At 40.1% G+C, this 19,929-nt stretch overlaps 1 protein-coding gene across 12 annotated transcripts in view; it reads right to left on the reverse strand.

Moving 5' to 3' along the window:
- The window catches only part of Grik1 (glutamate ionotropic receptor kainate type subunit 1), a 385,263-nt gene that overhangs the window by 88,646 nt on the left and 276,688 nt on the right, over positions 1-19,929 (reverse strand). For 11 of the 12 annotated variants that reach the window (XM_075959398.1, XM_075959428.1, XM_075959383.1 and 8 more), the window contains exons 5-7: positions 18,288-18,341; positions 15,062-15,235; positions 6,285-6,428 (exon numbers count right to left, since the gene is read on the reverse strand). In XM_075959398.1, the coding sequence (XP_075815513.1) occupies positions 6,285-6,428; positions 15,062-15,235; positions 18,288-18,341 (372 nt within the window). Of the gene's footprint in view, positions 1-6,280; positions 6,429-15,061; positions 15,236-18,287; positions 18,342-19,929 lie in introns of all 12 variants that reach the window. The other variant, XM_075959439.1, reaches the window with a different exon arrangement.

A 19,929-nucleotide genomic window follows, 5' to 3' on the forward strand; every position in this document is an offset into this window, starting at 1 on the left:
ACAGAATTTGTGGACCAGACCCAATGCTATTGGGATCATCTGTGGGAATCTTGGTCTGATCAGCAAAAACAAGTGACGTATAAAAAGTGTTCCTTTGTAGATATAGTAGAATATAAGCATAGCAGGGTTTAATTCAATGTTTTATTTTGAGTGTGTTTGTGTGTGTGCAGTCATGTTTGCATTTCTGTGGACAAGTCCATATTGGTGTGTGTGTGTGTGTGTGTGTGTGTGTGTGTGTGTACTTGTGTATGGAAGCTCAAAGTTTACTTTGTGTATCTGCTTGCTCACTTTCCACTGCATTGGCTGAGGCAGGATCTCTCACTGAACACGGAGTTTTCCCAGTTCTGCCTAGTCTAGCCAGCCAGCTTGCCCTGCACATAACTACTGAATATGTCTCTCGAGTGCTGGGATTCTGGGTGACTGTTACACATGCCCAACTTGTATATGGGATGTGAGGAACATAACTTTGGCCCCTACTCATTGGGGCAAATTCTTTATCTGCTGGGCTATCTTCTAAACTATCAATTATTCAAAGAGCCCGACTTTTACCCAGTTCTCATATAAAGCACCAAGTAAATAAAGAAAAAGTCCAAGTCACAAATCAATATTGAGGCATCCACAGGTCATTTGGTTTAAAAAAAAAAGTCATCCTTTACTTTTTCACTTTAAAAAATTCGAACTTAAGCTGGGCGATGGTGGCGCATGCCTTTAATCCCAAGCACTCGGGAGGCAGAGGCAGGTAGATCTCTGTGAGTTTGAGGCCAGCCTGGTCTACAAGAGCTAGTTCCAGGACAGGAACCAAATAAAGCTACAGAGAAACCCTGTCTCAAAAATCAAACTTTTTTTAAATATATAAACTTAAATGTTAAGTTTATATATTTAAACTATAAATTTTATTCCATCAAAAGAAAATGTTCACAGCAAAACAGTGACAAAAAATCTTCCCAAATTTTATGCAATTCTCAGTGACACCCCATATTATATATTTAATATATATTATATATAATATATAGTCATTTGGAAATAAATTTCATTCTTGTAAAGTAAATCTATTTTAGAAGAGATCAGTTAAGGCACTTATTCTATAGTTTAAGTTGAAATATTAATTCAGAAAAAAAATATTAAGAGTTTAGTAGAATTTAATTTCCTAGGTTCAGCTCAGCAAACATCTTTTAAACAGCTGCCATGTTGTGACTTTTGTCCTTGTCCTAGGGAAAGGTTGTACTGTGTTAAAAACTAACAGTGAGAGCTGAAGGAACTGTGAGACATAATGAGGGAACTACCTAGAAACACAAGTTGAAGAGTCTAGCTAGAGAAAATGAGTTCAGAGTAAAAATTGGCCCAAGGGACAACTAAGAGACAGGCTTCCAAGTCTGAGGAGACAGGACAAAGTGGGCATTATTAGGCAGGTTTTAAATCAGCAAGAGAAATCCATCTGTCTCCACTAGATGAAGAACAGCATGGTAGAACCAGGAAGCCAAGAGCAGGTGTGTCTTTCTAGATGGTAGAAAACCTATTATGTACTTCTGTTTTATATGTATCACCACAAAGGGGCTGTAACTCAGAAGACAGAACCTGGTTAGAGACTATCTTAACATTCCAGAAGAGAAACTATAAAGGTAGTGAGTAGGGAAGAGTGATGCAGTATGTCCAGGGCAGACTACTTCCGAGGATGCCCAAAGTTTCCAAGTATTTTATGGGGACAGTGGACGAATGGCTTGCATCGATTTTAATCCAGGGCCTGGAACTCTGAATATAGTTCACAATCCCCTGACGTCTTGTGCTGTACCTTGCTACTGCTCTTCCCAGCACTTGTGACTGGAGAAATCTTCCTGGAAGCCTTGGTGTACCCGTTCCCACAATGAGTGCACTGAGATGCTCTCGGCAGTCAGATCACACACCAGCTGGTTCGTGATACTTTGCTACAGTGACTTGAAAACGACGAGCCTCTTGAGTTGATTGCTAATTGCTTAGGGTCTTTTTACTTTGCTGAGTAATCATGTGTGTGATTATCAGGGGGAGTCCTCTAGATCCCTAGTTCTTTGTATTTGAGCACCCATGAGTCAAATTCGCAGCTTCTAGGCCCCTCTGAAGCCCTATTACAGTGTCTTACCCATATTTATACAAACTACCTTCTCACCCTAGATCCCAATAATAATCATGGCACCAATGACAGAAACAGAGCTCACAGTGTGTTGGACAATGCACTAGATGAATGGCAGCTGTTTTACTGATGTACATTTTTAACAGAACCTTCCATTTGGATGACAGTTACCCTTTATTGGGTAGTGACCATATAACATACATTTTGGTAGGCTTTTTATGTAATATGTGTAGAGTTCACATTAATATATGAAGTATTTTTATCCCCATGTTATAGAAGAAAGTGAGAAATGTTAAGTTAAATGACTAAGTTTGTACAGATAGTAAACTGTAGTTAATCTCAGATTTATGTTCACCATTTCAGAGATAAATAGGTTGGTAGATTTATAAGATCCACCACTACACATGGTATCAGAGTCACCAGTGCTAGAGAACATGTCTGGCCTATGCTTTGTCTCTGATAAAATATTTATGGACGCATTAATGTACTGAGTACAGACCATCCCTTGATTTTGCCTGAAGGTTGCATGTATTCTCCTTTTATCTTCAACATATTGCTTAATTTTCTTGAGTACTTTGTGCAAAAGCCAATGAGGTGAGACTGAAAAAATGCACAGCCTCAAGAAAGACAAGCAGAAAAAAATGTGACAGAAGAATTACAGTTGGAAGAGAGGTGAAGAGTCAGGATCAGAAGGTAGGTGAAGAGTCAGGATCAGAAGGTAGGTGAAGAATCAGGATCGTACCTTCTCATGAAGGTAGGAGCTACAGCTTGCATTGAACATAAGTCATGATCCTGACAAATATGGCAATTCAACAAGAAGCCAGGGATTTTAGCATGCATATATGGCATGTTTAGGAAGACGTCACAGATTCAACAAGGGGTAGCGACAGTGTAGGGGATGAGAGACATGCCATGGGGCTTTGAGAACAAGGTTACTAAGAGCCTATCAATCCTGCTAAATGGTACAGCATTTATATTGTGCTATGGGATAGCTTTAGGTGAAACCTGATTTTTCTCAGCCAGGTAGAATTTATATTGGTAGATGGTAGAAACCACAGTTTTCACTTTGGTGAGAGGGTTCTCCCTTGTGAAAAGTTAATATTATGTGGACCAGGGACTGGGGATATAGCTCATTGACAGAACACTTGTCTAGAATAAGTGAAACCCTCTGTTTGATACCCAGAACCACACAAATATTATTGTCCTTGTTAGTTTCTCTTGCCAGCTTGATACAGCCAAAAATCACAGAGGGCATCTCAACTGAAGGATTATCCATATCAGACTGGTAGGTGGTCATGTCTGGGGGAATTATCTTCACCAGTGACTGACATGGAGGACACAGCCTACTATAGGTGGGCGGTGGTGCTCATGGCAGGTAGTTCTGAAGTTATATAATAAGGTTGCTTAAGTAGGAGCCAGAAAGAGTGAGCAGTAAACTGTCAACCTCTGTGGTCTCTGCCTCAGTTCCTGCCTCTAGGTTCCTGCTGAGTTTCTGCACCAATTTCACCCCAGTGAGAGACTGTTGTCTGGAAGCAATAAAACTTTTCCACCCCTCAGTTGCTTCTGATGAGTGGAATAGAAGAGCAAGCCAATACAACCACTCTACAAACCAACATTCTAGGAAGTTTTGTTGAGCAGGCCATTATCATCTTCTACTATATACATCTGTTTAACACATCTCCAGGAAGTGGACTCTGGAATGTGCAGCATCATGTTCCAAATAGTCATCGATCCCACCCCCTCTACTGTCAGCCCCGCATACTGAATGGTAAGTTAGTTTAAGGTACTCATCTTAGCTGCTTCCTAACTCAAAATGCTGTGCATTTGTCCGGATTACTGCCCTGGCAGCTTTACCTTCCGTGAGGAGGCTGGCATCACTTCATAAGTTCAGTGCTCACCCTTCTCATTATTTCCCAGTCAGTTTTCCCAGGCTAGAAATCCTCTAGAAATGGAAAATGACTGTAGGAATTGACCTGGGGAAGTGTTAGGACCTAGGACTTCACTTCATGTTTTACAATGAAATCTGATACGTGCAAACTTTGATGATGTTCTCAGCCAAAGAAACATCAGCACGTTTCTGTTTAATGTTCAGTTCACCACAGAATTGCCTCTCTACCTGTCTTCCAATAGCCTGGGGCATGAGTCCTGGTTCCCCACCCTACCATCATGCCATCCTCCCTGCAGGGATCAACACCCTGCCAAAGGTAGCATATACCACGAGTCAACGAGAGGATATGAACATTGCTGTCAATACTTTTGAATTCTCCCAATAGCCTTCCTTTCACTCCCAGCCATGGATCTTGAGAGTGGGGAGTTGCTCTTCCTAGTACAGAAATAGAAAATGTGTTCTTGTTGTCAATGTCATCCCTTCTCTTGGACTCATTATTGTCTTAAACATACCTAAATGCAGCTTGGCAATTTCGCCTTCTTATGTAACTGAAGTGGGAGTAAAAAGGTGCTCGGAGGGTTTTGAATGTTTGATCTCAGGCTCCCTTATGGTTTTTGCCTCTCCTTGCACTGGCTTAAGATAAAGGGGAGCCAGATGTTTTCTTGTTAAAGATCAAGGCAATCAGGAAGGCAATTCAGGACGTGACTATGATGAGCACAGGGAGAAGGGAAGGCCACGTGACAGTGTTCTATTAACCACAGTATGTCAGGTTTATGTAGCTGTCAGAGAGGGTATTGCATTTCATAGCTATTTGTGATTTCTCTGTTGTCGTTGCCTGTTTTAAATTCCTGGCACCATCCTCAGTAAACTGAATGAGGCTATTATAAGTGTGCATTCTCACGCTAAGGGAAGCCAATATTTCAGATGCTTACTGGACCCCTTCACTATTCTTTACAAATAGTAAAGTACTCAATTTCTGTACATGATGCTGAGAAGGTAGATGGCCTATTACCATTTCTCAGATCAAAATTCCAGACACGGAAAGGTTAAGTATCTAATCTTGGTTATATTGCTCATAAACATTAGCAGAGCTGGGGGTTATAGCTAAGCAGTTGGTGGGGACAGGATAGGAAAGATAAGCTAGAATTTAAAGAAGAACTTTTCTTCAGTCTTCAAAAGACCAGGCTTTGCACCAAAAAGTGGATACCCTATTCCCAGCCCTGCAAGTTTTCTTCTCTCGGCGACTTTGCACCAGAAAGTGGATATCCTATTCCCAGCACTATAAGTTGTCTTCTCTCAGCTCTTGGAGTCTTATTTCTTACGTACATCCTTTTTCTGCTCCTTATGTTTATGGACTCAGCATGCACGGGGAAGCAGATCGAACAGCAGAGAGGTGATCTGTGGGTTTTGAGGAAATCAGCAGAGATCCATTCGAAACTGTTAGCTTTCCTTAGTCTATAGTGAGCCTTCTCCATTTGTATTCTATCCCACATATGCTTCTCAATTAGTGTATTATCTCTGACTTTCTCCAGTTTGGATAGGGAAGAAGATAGTCTCCATTGGAGAACCAACTTCTGTATCCCACAGAGAAAATTCTAGAGCATGTCATGGATTGTGTGCTTACTCAGTCAGATTTTTTGCTCTCAAGAGTCTTATTTTATATTGCCAAGTCCACAAATACCTAAAAGTGCCTGCTGGTCTCCAAGATAATCCAAAGGCACACATATTTTAAGAGTCCTGGAAGGGTCTTTGAAAGAGAATTAAAATTGCTCCAGAGAGCAAGATAAAGTATGTATAGCCTTTAATACCTGGATAGTAATAAAGAGCTGCCTCTTCCTAAATATCCTCTACTCTTAAGAACCTTTAGGACACTGAAGAAGTTTTCAATAGAACCACCCTTTTTTTTCTTTTGTTACCAAAGGGGAAAAATTGCTCTACCATAAAGAGGCCTTTGGTTAGCCTCTGTGGAAGATCAAGAACCCACAGTGTGAGAATTAACATACCTATAGATTCAATACCTCTAAGTTCTTATGTGTGGAGAGACAGTCATAATTGGAACACAGCTGACATGACAGACAATTAGTAGTATTAGGATCTAGTAGCTTGCTGGAGCATTGCAGCATAATATGTAAAATACAGAATAGTTCCCATAGGCAAGCTTCTGACCTTGAGATCTGAGAAGACCAGTTGACAGTGACTGTTTCTCCATTAGCATCACCATGCCATCAGAAGCACATCAAAAAGACATGCTAAGTGGCGCTAAGCAAATGAGCTACAAGAAGGTACACTTGCCTCTTTGATCAGGTTCATAAATCTGGGCCCAAGGCGCCATGGTTTGTGTCGATGGCACTGCAGGGAGCTGACAGTCAGCTGTGAGGCTCGATGCGAAGCAATGGCTACCATGTACACAGCGTCGTACATCAGAGCTGCTTCAGTCTGTGGAGAAAAATATGGACCAAGCCATCAGTTCCATCTTTATTACCTCCCTCTACCCATGCATTTGCCACTCCTTCCTTGCTGTCTGTCTGTGCTTAAAGACCTTTTGTTCTTTAGCCAAACAGTTTTCAGTCACTGATTGCTATTTTTCTACAAAAGAAAAGCTTACACTCCAGAATAAATTAGAATCCTGTTTGGGTTTTGAGTTCTTAAAAACAAAGCAAAATAGAAACTCAGGTCAATGATAAAAGACTTTATTCCAGAAACATTTTTGGAGTGTCATCTATGTTAAGCTTAGTATTAAAGATCAAATCTACTTAAATACTTAATACTTAAGTATTGAGATCAAATCTACTAAAGTCTCATTATTTCAATATCAGCTCTTGCCTTTTAGCACTTTCCTTCCTTCCTTCCTTCCTTCCTTCCTTCCTTCCTTCCTTCCTTCCTTCCTTCCTTCCTCCCTCCCTCCCTCCCTCCCTCCCTCCCTCCCTTCCTTCCTTCCCTCCTTCCTTCCCTCCTCCTTTCCTTCCTTCCTCCTTCCTTCCTTCCCTCTTTCCTCTCTTCTTCTTTGTTTTGTATTTCAGAGAAAACAAATTCTTGCTAGCAAATAGAGCTAATAGGTGATTGTATTATTATTAAGGTTACTTGTGTTCATCAGACTTGAGGAGGGAAGTTAAAGTCCACGGTATGAAATTCGATGGCTAGCTCAGGGAAGCCCTGTGAGGTACAGGTCTGTGATCAGAATAATTTACATTTGCTTTCATGAGTTACCATGAAAAAGACTGGAAGTAGTTAATTCTCTTTTGGAATAGTTATCTTTTCCTTCTTTTCCTCATAAAATTCTTCTCTCTTGCTAAATTTTATATAATACTCATAGCATTTTGTCAAATATACTGCCCTGTGGTTTTGGGGATAAAAATCTCATAATACCCTCATATTTTACTGGAGGGCTTTCTTTGCAACTTCAAATATATTAGCTCATTTGAAATTCTCAGTAATTCTCCAAAGTAAGCAGAACATATAGATAAAGCTACTTATTATATGTAAAACTGACCTCAGGCAAAATATTGATTTATGGAAGCACATATGTATATAGCTGGAAACTTAACAGAGTTAAGCCTAGAATCCAGGTTCTAGCAAAATTTTGTATGTGGTTTTCTGAAATTAGTTGATTCATCCAATATTTGCTGTTAATTATGTTTTCATGCAGGTGGAAAGAGAGAATAAGTTATGGACTCTATACCTTGCATCTCAACAGTTCTGAAGCAGGAGATACCTTTATTATGTGTGCTTTTTATTCCGTTCAGTCTCTGTCATTGAAATGTCAAATTGTTCTGAATACTCATCACTTGATTAGAAACAATGTGGATTTGTTTTTGTTTTTTTGAGAAAGGGTTTCTCTTTGTATCTTTGGAGTCTTCCTGGAGTTAGTTTTTGTATATCTGCCTGCCTCTGACTCCTGAGTGCTGGGATTAAAGGTGTGTAACATGACCGCCCAGCTAACAATGTGATTTTTTTAAAAGCAGAAACTGTTCAAATTCAGCATTTAGTCCTAAGCACAGTTCATAATATAGAAACAGTTTACTAAACATTTACAGAATAAATTATTATTGATTCATGTATTAAAACATAGTCCGTTTTTGTAATGACTATATAATACTAAGATTTAACATAAATCATTTTGCTTATATACTTGACACAGAGACGTGAGGTTGATGGTAGTGGCACTGGCAACTGTTAAACTTAATTTTTTGATTGATTCATGATTTATATAATCCATTTTGTTGATGATAAAACTAAGTCTTGTGGAAATTAGCTGGTACACATCTACTCTGTTAATCATGTACAGGGACAGAGTTTAGCCCCCTGCTTGCTTCAAGTTAGCACCCATGTTCTTCACCATTCTTCTATCTTTATTTGGTTCAATTGGGAGAAAGTGAGTATAGGCAGGTTACTTTGTAAAGCGGAATCAGTGGTAACAGTGGACATTTATTGAGCGCTGATTATACATCTGGCCTTGTTCAGAATCCTTGGGAAACAAGGAACTTTTATCATCCCTTTACTTCTTCATGGAAATAAAATTAAGAGATTAAATGGTGTCTAGAAAGCCAGCATTCGGATCCTTAAAGTTGGTGGTATGAACTCTGGTCCCACCTTGTCCAGTTATTTAATGATCACAATAGTAGTTTGATAAAGGCTAAAATCCAAGGCCATATACTACATGCCAGCATCATAAACATCTTGTTTATGAATGATATAGTCTTCCAATTATGAAATATTTAAAAATTAGTTTATCTATTCTTTGAGAATTTTATACATATATACAGTATATTTTGGTCATACCTACCCCACACTAACCTCTTCAGATTTGTTCAGACCTTCCATCTCTCTGTCCCAATTTCATAAACTTTTGTTCCTTTTTTTACAATTCATTGAGTCCAGTTAATGTTGTTCATATGACCATGGGTGTAGGGTCATACATTGAACCACTGGCAACCTATGATGAGCCAAATGCCTGGAGAAAACTGATGACTTCCTCCCCTGAGTAGCCATAAACTGTCAACATACTCTCAAATAAGGCAGAGCCTCATAAACCTATTCATGTTGGAAGACCAACTGGCTTGGTTTTGGACAAGCATTGCTTGGGTAGTTACAATTACTGTGAATTCATGAGTTCCATAATAGCCCCTAGCAAATATATAATGTTTTGGTTATTAGAATAATTTTCTGTAAGGGGGTTAACTCAGGGGTTTTGAGGTGATAAAGTTCTGCACATTCCAAAAAAAAAGTACTGGCCCATGACTGCTTTGGGGGAAAACATCTTGAACTAAATTTTTAGAAGAGAATGTGTTTGTATTCTGCAGTCTGGGGTTATGAAATATTTATGCTAAAATGTGATTATGGCAAATGTCACCATTTGTTCGTGGATGCTGGGCTATGCTGCATCAACTGAGGTCTGGATGGGCAGGAGAGCAAGGTCAGTTATGTGAGTGCTGTGTGTGTTTGGGTCCTTTCCTGATTGGCAACACTTCACAGGTATAGTAACATATCATTGCTGTGAGTCAAGCAATTTCTAGTGAGCTTCAACAGAATAAAACACATGGAAACCCATGCCTGTCAGGGCTCTACCCTGTGTGAAAATTGCCCTTATTGATTTTATTTTTATTTCTTTTCCTGTAATAAGCTGTTACTGCAAATGTGACAGCTTATTTGGGTTCTGTATTCCTTGTGCAAATAGTGAAGTATTAGGACGTGGTGGTAATTGGCAAGACAAACCAATGTGATGCCCCATCACCACAGAGACAAGGACAACTGGCATACTGTATTCCTAGTTGTGAGGCTGGGAAGAAAACTGGTCTTTGGAGAACAAATGGCCAAGAAGCATAGGTTTCTCGTTACTCTCTAAATTTGAAAACAGTTGTAATAGGTAAGTCAGGGATTGGGGAAATAGTCTATGGGAACTCTGCTGAGGGTGCACCCTCGTGGAAGCAATGCTGTCACCTAGGAAACTCTAGTGCTGGAGGAAGCATTGCTCCTTTACATTGCCATGGAGCACATAGCAGGCAGAATGCCCTGTTGGTGAGTGAAATTTGTGAATGGATTTGAGGAGGTGGCAAAAAAGACCAGCACAAGCCATCTTAAAATTCAGTAGTTAGGAGAGAAATCCCAGAAGGTCCACTGAAGGTTTGGCAGTGTGGGCGCCATCATTTGAACCTCAGTGAGTGCTGGTTTTAGATAGAGACCAGGAGAAACAGAGGAAAGAGGTTACAAACAGAGCAAGCAAACACACTGGAAAAGGCCTTTGGTCACCCTATGTCACAGAAGTATCAGATAAGGACTCACCCTGGGCAACTGGCATAAAGAATGTGTCTCTCGTGCATAAATAAGAAAATAAATAAATAATACAGTAATTCTCCTGCTCTAGTTTCTCAAGAAGGCAAACTTTTGATGTATTAATTAACACTTCAGTTGATAAAACACTCTTTATAATCTCAAGATTTTTATTGTCTGTCAGTGGGGTAGAATAAAGGTTGATTACACTTTGCCTGTCAGAATGTCCTTTGTTTTCTCACTGACTAAAGCAGTGTGATAAGCAAATTCATCCCTATAGCATAGGGGTGTGCATGCTGTCTAAATTGCTTAGTGGAATGACACTATGTGGGTATTATACAGAGTTACGGAGCAATAAATTGATGTAGAGAGGGGAACATAGCCAGGACTGAAACTCTGGTTCCCTTTGTTAAGAAAAATGTTGCCTTTTCTGTTAATCCTGTAGGCTGCTATCTTTTATCTCGGGAGTCTCTGTGAAGATTCAAAGTAGATCTCCAAAGACATCTTTCCTGTGGACCACAATTGCAGAACTATTATATGTAAGAGAGTAGAGTGACAATCCCCACTCTGATTCTCATAGGAGTGCATTTGTGAACCAGGAAGGAAAATGACAGATAGGGCTCAGTGGCTTCTGTCTCCTTGGTGTTACCGAATCACACGCCATGTTTATATTTGAATGACGAATGTTCTCCATAGGCTCGGGTATTTGGGTCCACAGTTGGTGGTGCTGTCCACTCCCTTTGTTTGGGGTTTGCAGTTGAAGATGTGATCTCTCCCTGTCTTCCTGCCTCAGCAGTCTGTTGCCACCCCTCCCCCGCCATTATTGACTGTCTGTCTAAAAGGGTAAGCACAAATAGACTCGTTACTCCTTAAGTTGCCCTTGGTTATTTTGATTTATCTCAGCAACAGAACAATAACTAACGCATATCATCATGCTCTACACTCAGAGAAAAATCATGCTGAAAGTGAGCCATCCCGTCTCCCCACCAATACAAAACTATCATTTGAATGAGCCCATAGTACTCGGGGGAAAAATGTACAAAAGCAAAAAGAAGCAAAGTAGACTTTACGAAAACCATTCTAGAGTTTAGCTATGCTAATTAACACTCCAGTTGGGACAAAAATACTTTTTAAAAAATCTTCAGATGTTTTTGACTAGTGCTTTTCGCTGTTTTGAACCGAGCCAAGCAACAGTTTTCTTAGCTCGATTCTTAAAGCTTGTTTTTCTTTCTTTAATTATATCTGTGTTTAAATCTAAATTCAACTAAATTGAATTTGTGTGTGACTGACTTCTCTATTTTCAGGTATAGATGTGTTTTGACATATATGATGACGCCCCTTGAAGCTGTTTTAGTGAACAAAATTCTAAGAAAAACTTTAATAAATTGTCTTAAAAATGGATAAGCCAACAGGTAATCAAAACACACTTTCCTTGTGATATTATTTTCTAATTCTTGCCTGCTCACACCTATAATCTGTAAATGTATGTGGCACATGTAAGAAAACGATTATGGTGGATACAGGCAGTGCATCCAGGAGAACGCCAGGATGAAACAGATGAGTTTAGAGAACACAATTCTGTTATATCAATGGGATTATTCATAATTACTTATTGTTCTAGTGGATTTTCTGTTGTTGTGACAAATATCCTGAAATTGCAATTTATTTACAGTTCCAGGATACAGATCATTGTCTTGGGGAAGTCAAGGCAATAACCAGGAGGATCACTTCCACAAACCAAGAGCAGAGCGAGAATTAACGTGTGGATCTATGCCTTCTTTTTTGCTTATTCAGCTACCTTTTTAGTTTTCTTTTGCATAATATCTTTGCATAGAAAATGGTGTTGCCCACAATGAGCTAGGCTTTCCATCATCAATTAACAGTGAAGAATATCCCCTTTATACATGCCACAGACCAGCTTGAGCTAAAAATTCCTCTTTAAGCTTCTCTTCCCAGATAACTCTAGGTTGTGCCAAGTTGACAGTTAAAACTAACCAGTGTCCTTACTATTAATGTTATTAGTAGTTTATAAATTATTAGTTTATAATAATTTATTATTTGAGAATAACCTCCATCTTCATTAATAAGCCATGCTTCTTACTTGTAAGAACTTTGGCTTTCCAGAGAAATGTTTTGGGGCTATACGAATATTCTTCATTTAAACATCTTTTGTTTTGGTATGATCTTAATTAAATTTATCTTCTGAATAAATTATTTTATCAAATGCAGAGTTAGTAAAGCTTTCTTTAAATGGTGATCCTGCCTCCAGGAATCTCAAAATGAGACGAGCCTGAGAGCTGTTTCCTCCCATTTTATATTCTTCTCTAGAGCTGGGATTAAAGGCATGCACCACTACTTCCCAGTTTCTAGTGTGGCTATTGGGATTAAAGGTATGTGTCACCACTGCCTGCTCTGTAAGACTGAGCAGTGCAGCTGTTTTTCTCTCTGAGCTTCAGGCAAGCTTCATTTATTAAAATACAAATGAAACATCAGTACAGGAAGGTGCTGTGTTATATCACTGTTGTTTACTCTTATTGGCAAGCCCTGTCATAGTTATTGGAACTGATTCTACAGCATTCCACTGAAACACTCTCCTGGTTTTATAAATTCTCATTTTTTTTTCATAAAATAACATTTTGTGAGTAGGAGGCGTGTGTGTGTGTGTGTGTGTGTGTGTGTGTGTGTGTGTGTGTATTACATACAGTACAGATGTAAAGGAGGAGGACAACCGCCAATGTTTGTTCTTACCTTCTACCCAGTTTGAAACTGTTTCCTTTTTCCTTCTGTTGTTGTTGTTTGAGCAATGAGCTCTAACATAGCCCAGGAGTTTCTGAGAATTCTAGTTTTCCCTTCCCAGTTCACTGTAGGAGAATTCAGATCCATGCTACCGTCCCTGAATCTATGTGACTTCTGGAGATTCAAACTCAGTTCCTCGCAGATGTGTTCAGAAGAAACAAATACTGAGTTATCTCTCTAACCATAATTCTTCTTTTATTATTATTAATAAATAATGATAGAAATACAAGAATTTCTCAGACCTATTGTCCATCTGCTTTTTGGACAGATCATGGCATCTTATTTAAATAAGGTCCCAGCTTTAACATTCTTCCTGCCCCATGGGCTGTTGTTAGCTCAGGTGACTGGCAACAGCACTGGGGAGAAAATTTATAGTATGCCAGCCTGACTCTGTGAAAACTTTATGGCTCTATCTTCCTTGTTCCATGGTTTTCAACTTGCTCAGTATATAAAAATCATCATTCTGTCAGCTCCATATAATTGAACAGACTGAAACTTTTGTTTTCAGTAAATTAAGCCATTCTTGTGAAGGATAGTCAAAGTTTGGCATGAAGCTATGACATTACTAGTGTGAGAATAGCTTCCAACTCTTACTGCCTAGAGTTGTACAGTGGGCACTGGAAAGACTTATGGGAGAGCTAGATCATCCCGGGATAGAAATCTTGCTGGAACCAGGGAGGTGACAGTCCCCTTGCTTTTCTGAAGTCTAGCTTTTCTCTGGGTATTTGCTACTTGCTTTTACCCAACGCGCAATGTTTCAAATGGCAGAAGACCCATTTATGCCCAAGAACTTTCCGTCATTACCTCTCAGATCACTGTGTGTTTTAAGAGTTATTTCAGGCTTGCAAAACAGTCAGGGGCTCTGAACACAGAACCACCCAGAACCATTTAATTCATTCATTTATTTCCTCCATTTCACTTGTTCCTCACAGGAAAATGAAAAAGGAAGTTCTAAGTTCATTTTTCACTGAGATGATACCTTTCAGTTATCAGTAAATTGCATCTTAAAAGCAAGAATGCTTCTCTGGATGATGGGAACGGAGAGTGAAATATTACACCAATTTAGAATGCTATTCCCTGCTTGCGTTCCCAATATCTCTCCCCTTAGTAGCACTGTTCTTACAAAGGAAGCAAGGTTTTTTTTTATTATTATTTCCTTCTATTTTCTTTACCCAGGGAGCCTCATTAGAGATATAAAGCAAGGGTAGATACATTTGACAGCATGAGACAAACGATGCTTCCTCAAGGATCTCTATGAGGCAGTTTGCAAGTTTCTGTTCAGGCAACTACCTCTGACTCTTTTGCCGTTGGTGTCAGGAGTGACATATTACTGGAGTTAAGCACGGCCAGCGTCTGCAGAAGGGTGCCCATGTGAAGTTGAGATAGTCAGGATGTGACTCCACCGGCCACATGGAGATCTGGTGTTTGTCTGTACCTGCTTCTGCAGACTAGTTCTGGATAATGACTGTGAACAGGATGTTTCTCACTCCTTGCACTCGTCCGCAGAGACACACCCCTACGGGTGAACACTCTTTCCTTACCCTTTCTTCTGTTCCTGCTCTCTCTTTATTTGAACAATGATGATAGCAACTTAAGTTTTTTTTTTTGACAAGTGCAATTGGAAATGCAAAGATTACAGCTTCTGATAATAGCCAGACGCAAGATTGAAAATGTCTAACAATCATCTTTCCTTCTCTCTTGAACATTCTCAAGGTATGTAATATAATAACATTAAGTATATGTTATTATACACTATTGAAAGCATAGTAGATGCTTAACTTTACCTCTATGCAGTTAAAATGTAATCATGAGATTTCATTAAAATTATATGCTGTCTGTTACAATCTTTCTGCCCACATCCATACCCTTTTCCACAGTGCTCTGAAACTTTGGGGTGGAACAAAGGGAGTCTGGATGAATTTGATGAAACAGATTCCACACTTACATGAAATTCTCAAGCAATAAATAAATAAAACTTATTTTTTAAAGGAAATAAAACTACTCACTGTCATCATGCCGTCCAGAAGGCCAGTCTCAGGCCTGGGTGGGGCCTGCAACCTCTCCATGGACCACTTCTCGATGACAGATGACACATGAGGGTTGTCAATATTCAGCAACCGAAATCCAGTCATATTTACACCACTGTACCTGTAAAGTTCCAGGTCTAAAGCAAACAAGTCCTGTGTAGCGTTATAAAGACAAAAGTAGGAACTCATTAGCATTATTGATGTTCTTGACCTAAAAGAAAATAAATGATTACAGAAACAATAAAAAAATGAACATTCAAATGGCAGTGTTATCACATCCTGTGTATGAAAGAATGTTAAGCTTGGATAAATGAAGAAGAGAAATTTACCAATAATTTTTCTGGCCTTGGACCTGGGATATATTTGAAAGTTAAGAATCCTATTTCTACAGTCTTTGAGGAGTTAGATGAGTTCTTTCTGGTTCTTTGCCTCTGTGCTTTTATTTTACAGCTAAAGGGAAAAGTCCTTCATGGTGACCACAAAGGAAGTACTAGGAAATGGCAGTACCAGCCATCCTCAGTGCAACTGCTGCTTCTGGCTATTCTGGGTCATGCTGCTTAGGTGAAATTTGGAGTCTGCGTGTAAGAAAAGAAGACTTCTGGAGGGCAAAAATAGCATCCTGTGGGCCCCTCATGGCAACTCTTGTTCCAGCCAACAAGAGTATAAAGAATAGTCACTGGATAAGGGCTCAGAATCAGGGCCTTTTGGAGACTATATTGGATGTTCTGGTTATGGACATGGGAAAACTTCTAGGAGACTCATCTTCTCTCCAACAGGGTATCAGAGAGCATTCCTAACCTACCCCATTTTTTCCAGAGCAGATGAAACTGCGTGGAAACCAGAACTTTATTACCAGATAGGTATTCAAAACAGTATGATCATTTTTATTTTTATATAAATCGTTTAGAGTAAAACCATGACACCAAAAATATTCCACATTTGGGAAGAAACCAAACCAGCCCAAAATGACACATGACAGAGAAAATGTTCATGCAGACATTGTCTAGCAGTGAAAAGGTGTTCTGAAACGGAGTCCAGCATGGTGAGGAGGCTAGGGTGAGGATGGCAGTTGCTCAAGACAGTGGCACTAGGTTTCTTCACGATTTGCATTTGCAGAAGACGCAACACTCTCACTCTTTTGAAGATGTTTTCTAGTTGCTGCCCATTCCCAAGATTTGGATTGGGCAGAGGAGTGGTCAGAGCACAGCCCAGCACTGCTAGCTCTGGATCAAGAAAGCTATACTGTCTTTAAGAAATATAGATCCCTTCTTTTATTGTTTTTTATTCAATTGGTTGCCTGTGTGGGTATATGCAATTGACTGAAGGTGCCTGTAGAGTCTAGAAGATGGCATCTGATCGCTTGGCCATGGACTTGTAGCTAGTAATGAGTGATCCACCTCTCAACGTGGGTGCTGGGAACCAATACCCCAGTCTTCTGCAAGAGCAGTGTGTGCTCCTAACCACTGAGCCAGCCACCTTTCCAGTCCTACACTGCCTTTTCAACATTATAATATATACATTATATGTATATATACATATGCTTTATATGTATATGTAATGTGTGTGTAAGTGTTATGTGTGCATAAAACTTTTATTTTATTTTCATTAAGGGTTTAGAAAATTTTCATTTATACCTACAGCTAAAGTTGGCTAGAATATAAAAGCAATAGGGCAGAATGCAGATCAAGCTGTAGGAAAACACAAAGCAAATACAAAGAATAAGAGCCGGAAGAGTTTTCTTTCGTACCTTCAGTGAATAGAGGGAAAGCTACTTAGCCACACAAAGTTCCGGCATGTGTGCTGAATCTCACATGATGAAAATATTAAACATATGTATAGCTTAGCTTTCCTACAACTTGGCATTTGTATTTAATAGAGAATGTAGAAAGTTCATGTCTGATTGCTTCTTCCCCAGTGAGTGCAGAAGGAGGAGGTCAGGAGAGTGAGCAGTGGACTGGAAAGAAGACTGTACAATGTGTTCTCCACCAATAGCTTCTATTGAGGACCAGTCTTCCTAGGGTCTAGGGTTTAGTCTCTGACATGGCTCCCAAACCAGCTCTTCATTAATGAGGCCAAAAGAATATTCTGAGGCCCAAGACCACTTGGCCTTGCACTACTCTGGCTTTTATGGTTGTAGGGAAGGGCCGTATCTGTGAGTGGGATAAAGCCGACACCAATGCCAGCTTCGACTGTTCTGAAAGAGGAATTTATACAGTCGGTCAGCAGCAACACAGAGGCGTAAATCAGAGAAGTGTGGGTGTAGGTACCTGCCTTCCACGCTGCTCCCCTTCCCACCACAAGCTCATGGCCTGATGTGTTCCATACCCTACATGCCCTCGGGAAGCTATAAGGACTTTGCTGCATTTGCTTTATGTTCCTTGTTCCAAATTCTTTGATTCCCATATTCTTGGGCTTGTCAATTTTATCTTCTAAAACAACAACTTACTGACCCCCTCACTAAGAATCTGGGCAGGCTATACTCGAAGAACCCTTAAAGATTACCAAGAAAGTGACTGACTACAAAGATGAAAAAGATCATAAAGAAAACTTACATGGATTTTCTTCATGTGTAAGAAAGTGGAATTTACCCTGCAGGTGTTAGGTGTATATATATGCAGGGTCTGTTGAGTGATTTCTGAGGTCAATTGAGGGAGAGCTATAATTTTGGGGTATTAAATGACTTTAGTAAATCCTCTTTAACTCAATAATATGACAAAATTTTAACTGTCAGAGTTTTTTCTGAACTTCTTAAGCCATGAACATTATTTTTCTTAATGATGTAGAATGTTCTATGTGTACAGTGCCTCCAAAAACTTCACTGGTTTTGTTCCCAGGTATCCACCCGGTGAGTGGCTTAACCCCATTGTCTCCTGGACTCAGGCAGGAATGCTGTTTTGTCACATCAAAGTATCCTAGGTCACACTTCAGCACTCTTCTGCATAAATGTAGAAATTATAGATGGTGCTTCTTTAAGGATAGCTCCTGTTTAATGGGATTTCATCGCCCTTCTGATGGACATGCATTGCTGATTTTTTTGTTAAAAGAAATAAAGATACCTGTTGCTCAGCAACACCAAGTTTAGAGGAGTCTTAGGAAAGTCAAGAGACTCTCGGGGGACAATAGCAGCACTTTGACTCTGAAGAGGCTGCTTTGAAGCAGTGTGTGGACCGCGTTTGCAGTCCGCATTCTTACCGGGAGCACTCACCAGGGTCGTGAAGAAGTAGTGGTAGTATTCCGTCATCATACCCATGAACAAAATCTGCAGCGGAGACACGAGGGGAAGAGTCAGAAGGAGGATGCTAAGAAAAGACCATCAGTAGCATGTCTGCAAAAACTTGGAAACACAGAATTTAGAAATCTGCAGACCTGGTAGACCAGCATCCTGAGTCCAGTTAGTGACTGGTAAGAAGGCCACTGAGTTCCAGTTAGTGGCTGGTGAGAAGGCCACTGAGGTCCAGTTCCCTTAATGAAGTAAAGAGCAGGTGCATTTCTGAAGAGTTTTTTCCTGACAGGTCTGGCTCTCTCAAAGTTTTTAAGTCAGGGTTTCTTCAGGCCTATCATTGAGCCCTTCCTGTTGTGGGAACTCCTTCAGCCAATAGCCTTTAAGATACCAGCCCACTTTGGGCGTGGTCTCACGTACCGTACACGCAGAAAAAAGGTGTGTGCAGTCGCCCCCCTCCCCCTTTTCTACTGGATTGAGTTCCAGTTCCCAGTGCACACAGAGGACTGGGGATCGCTACCCTTACTGTGAGTTTATCCCCAAATAAATAAACCTTTGTTATACTGCATTCCGGGCTGTTGTGGAACTCTTTGATACAACTACACATTCCGGATCAGGGTATCTGAGTGGTGGCGCGCCACTGATTTGCAGGAAGCATGGACCTTAGCAGTGAAGATCGAACACCCTTAGAACGTAGACTAGAGAGATGGCTTCAAAAAGCTTGGGTAAAGATTCTGTAAAGTTGCCAAAGGGTCTGCCTAACACATGAAACTGGCATGAAGAGGGATAAAGAAGGAACAGTGTATTTGAAGACAGCAGTAACAAAGTATCAACTTTCAGGAGAGACTCACCTCTGCGAACATGGGAAGCAGAGGCTATTTAGCCAAACTGGAAAGTCTTCAACTGACAAGTGATGGGAAAACACTTGCTGTGACTCACGAGCGGCATCTGAGCTGCGCCTACGGTGCTCACAGCATCAGGCATGCGGACGGGATTCTAAAGGTGGGGTTTGCTTTAGGGCCATCAATGACATTTAGAACCATGCACGCTGAGGTCTTGTTATCTGGTTTCTTCAACCATTCGAGCATAAAGAGCTGGCCTGCCAGGGTTCGGCAGGAGTCCAGTTCTTCATTTTGATTACTAGATCGTGTAAAGGGAACTGTGTAAATTTCCTGTTAAGCTGTGAATCTGGACACGGAGTTTAAATTATCATTTCTGGAATTGAAACTGAAATACAAATCCATCTGAGTTTACAGCTTTCATTTTGATAAAATTTTCCTTTTGAACCTTGTAGAAGGTTTTGATCCCCTGTTGTGAAATTGAACACCTTTTAAGAAGAAAAATCATTTAAATCATCATTTTTATTATTGTTTTTCTATTTTCTGGAGGCAAGTATTCACTTTCTATGTGTTATTCAGTATTAGAAATGGGATATGGCAACAGAGCAAGCAGCAGCTGGCGGGCCTGCTTTTATTGCAGAAGGAAGCCTTGGACCCTCCAGCTCTTCTTTGCATGTGCTGTCTCACGGATGTCTCTGCTCTCTTTCTCAGCTAAGAGTTTAGATCAGAATCTCTCTGACTTTGTTCTGATCTTCCTAGAAATTATGAAACATGTGCAGAGTATAGAT

This window comes from Microtus pennsylvanicus, chromosome 1 (genome assembly GCF_037038515.1).
Source record: "Microtus pennsylvanicus isolate mMicPen1 chromosome 1, mMicPen1.hap1, whole genome shotgun sequence".
NCBI classification, from domain to species: domain Eukaryota; kingdom Metazoa; phylum Chordata; class Mammalia; order Rodentia; family Cricetidae; genus Microtus; species Microtus pennsylvanicus.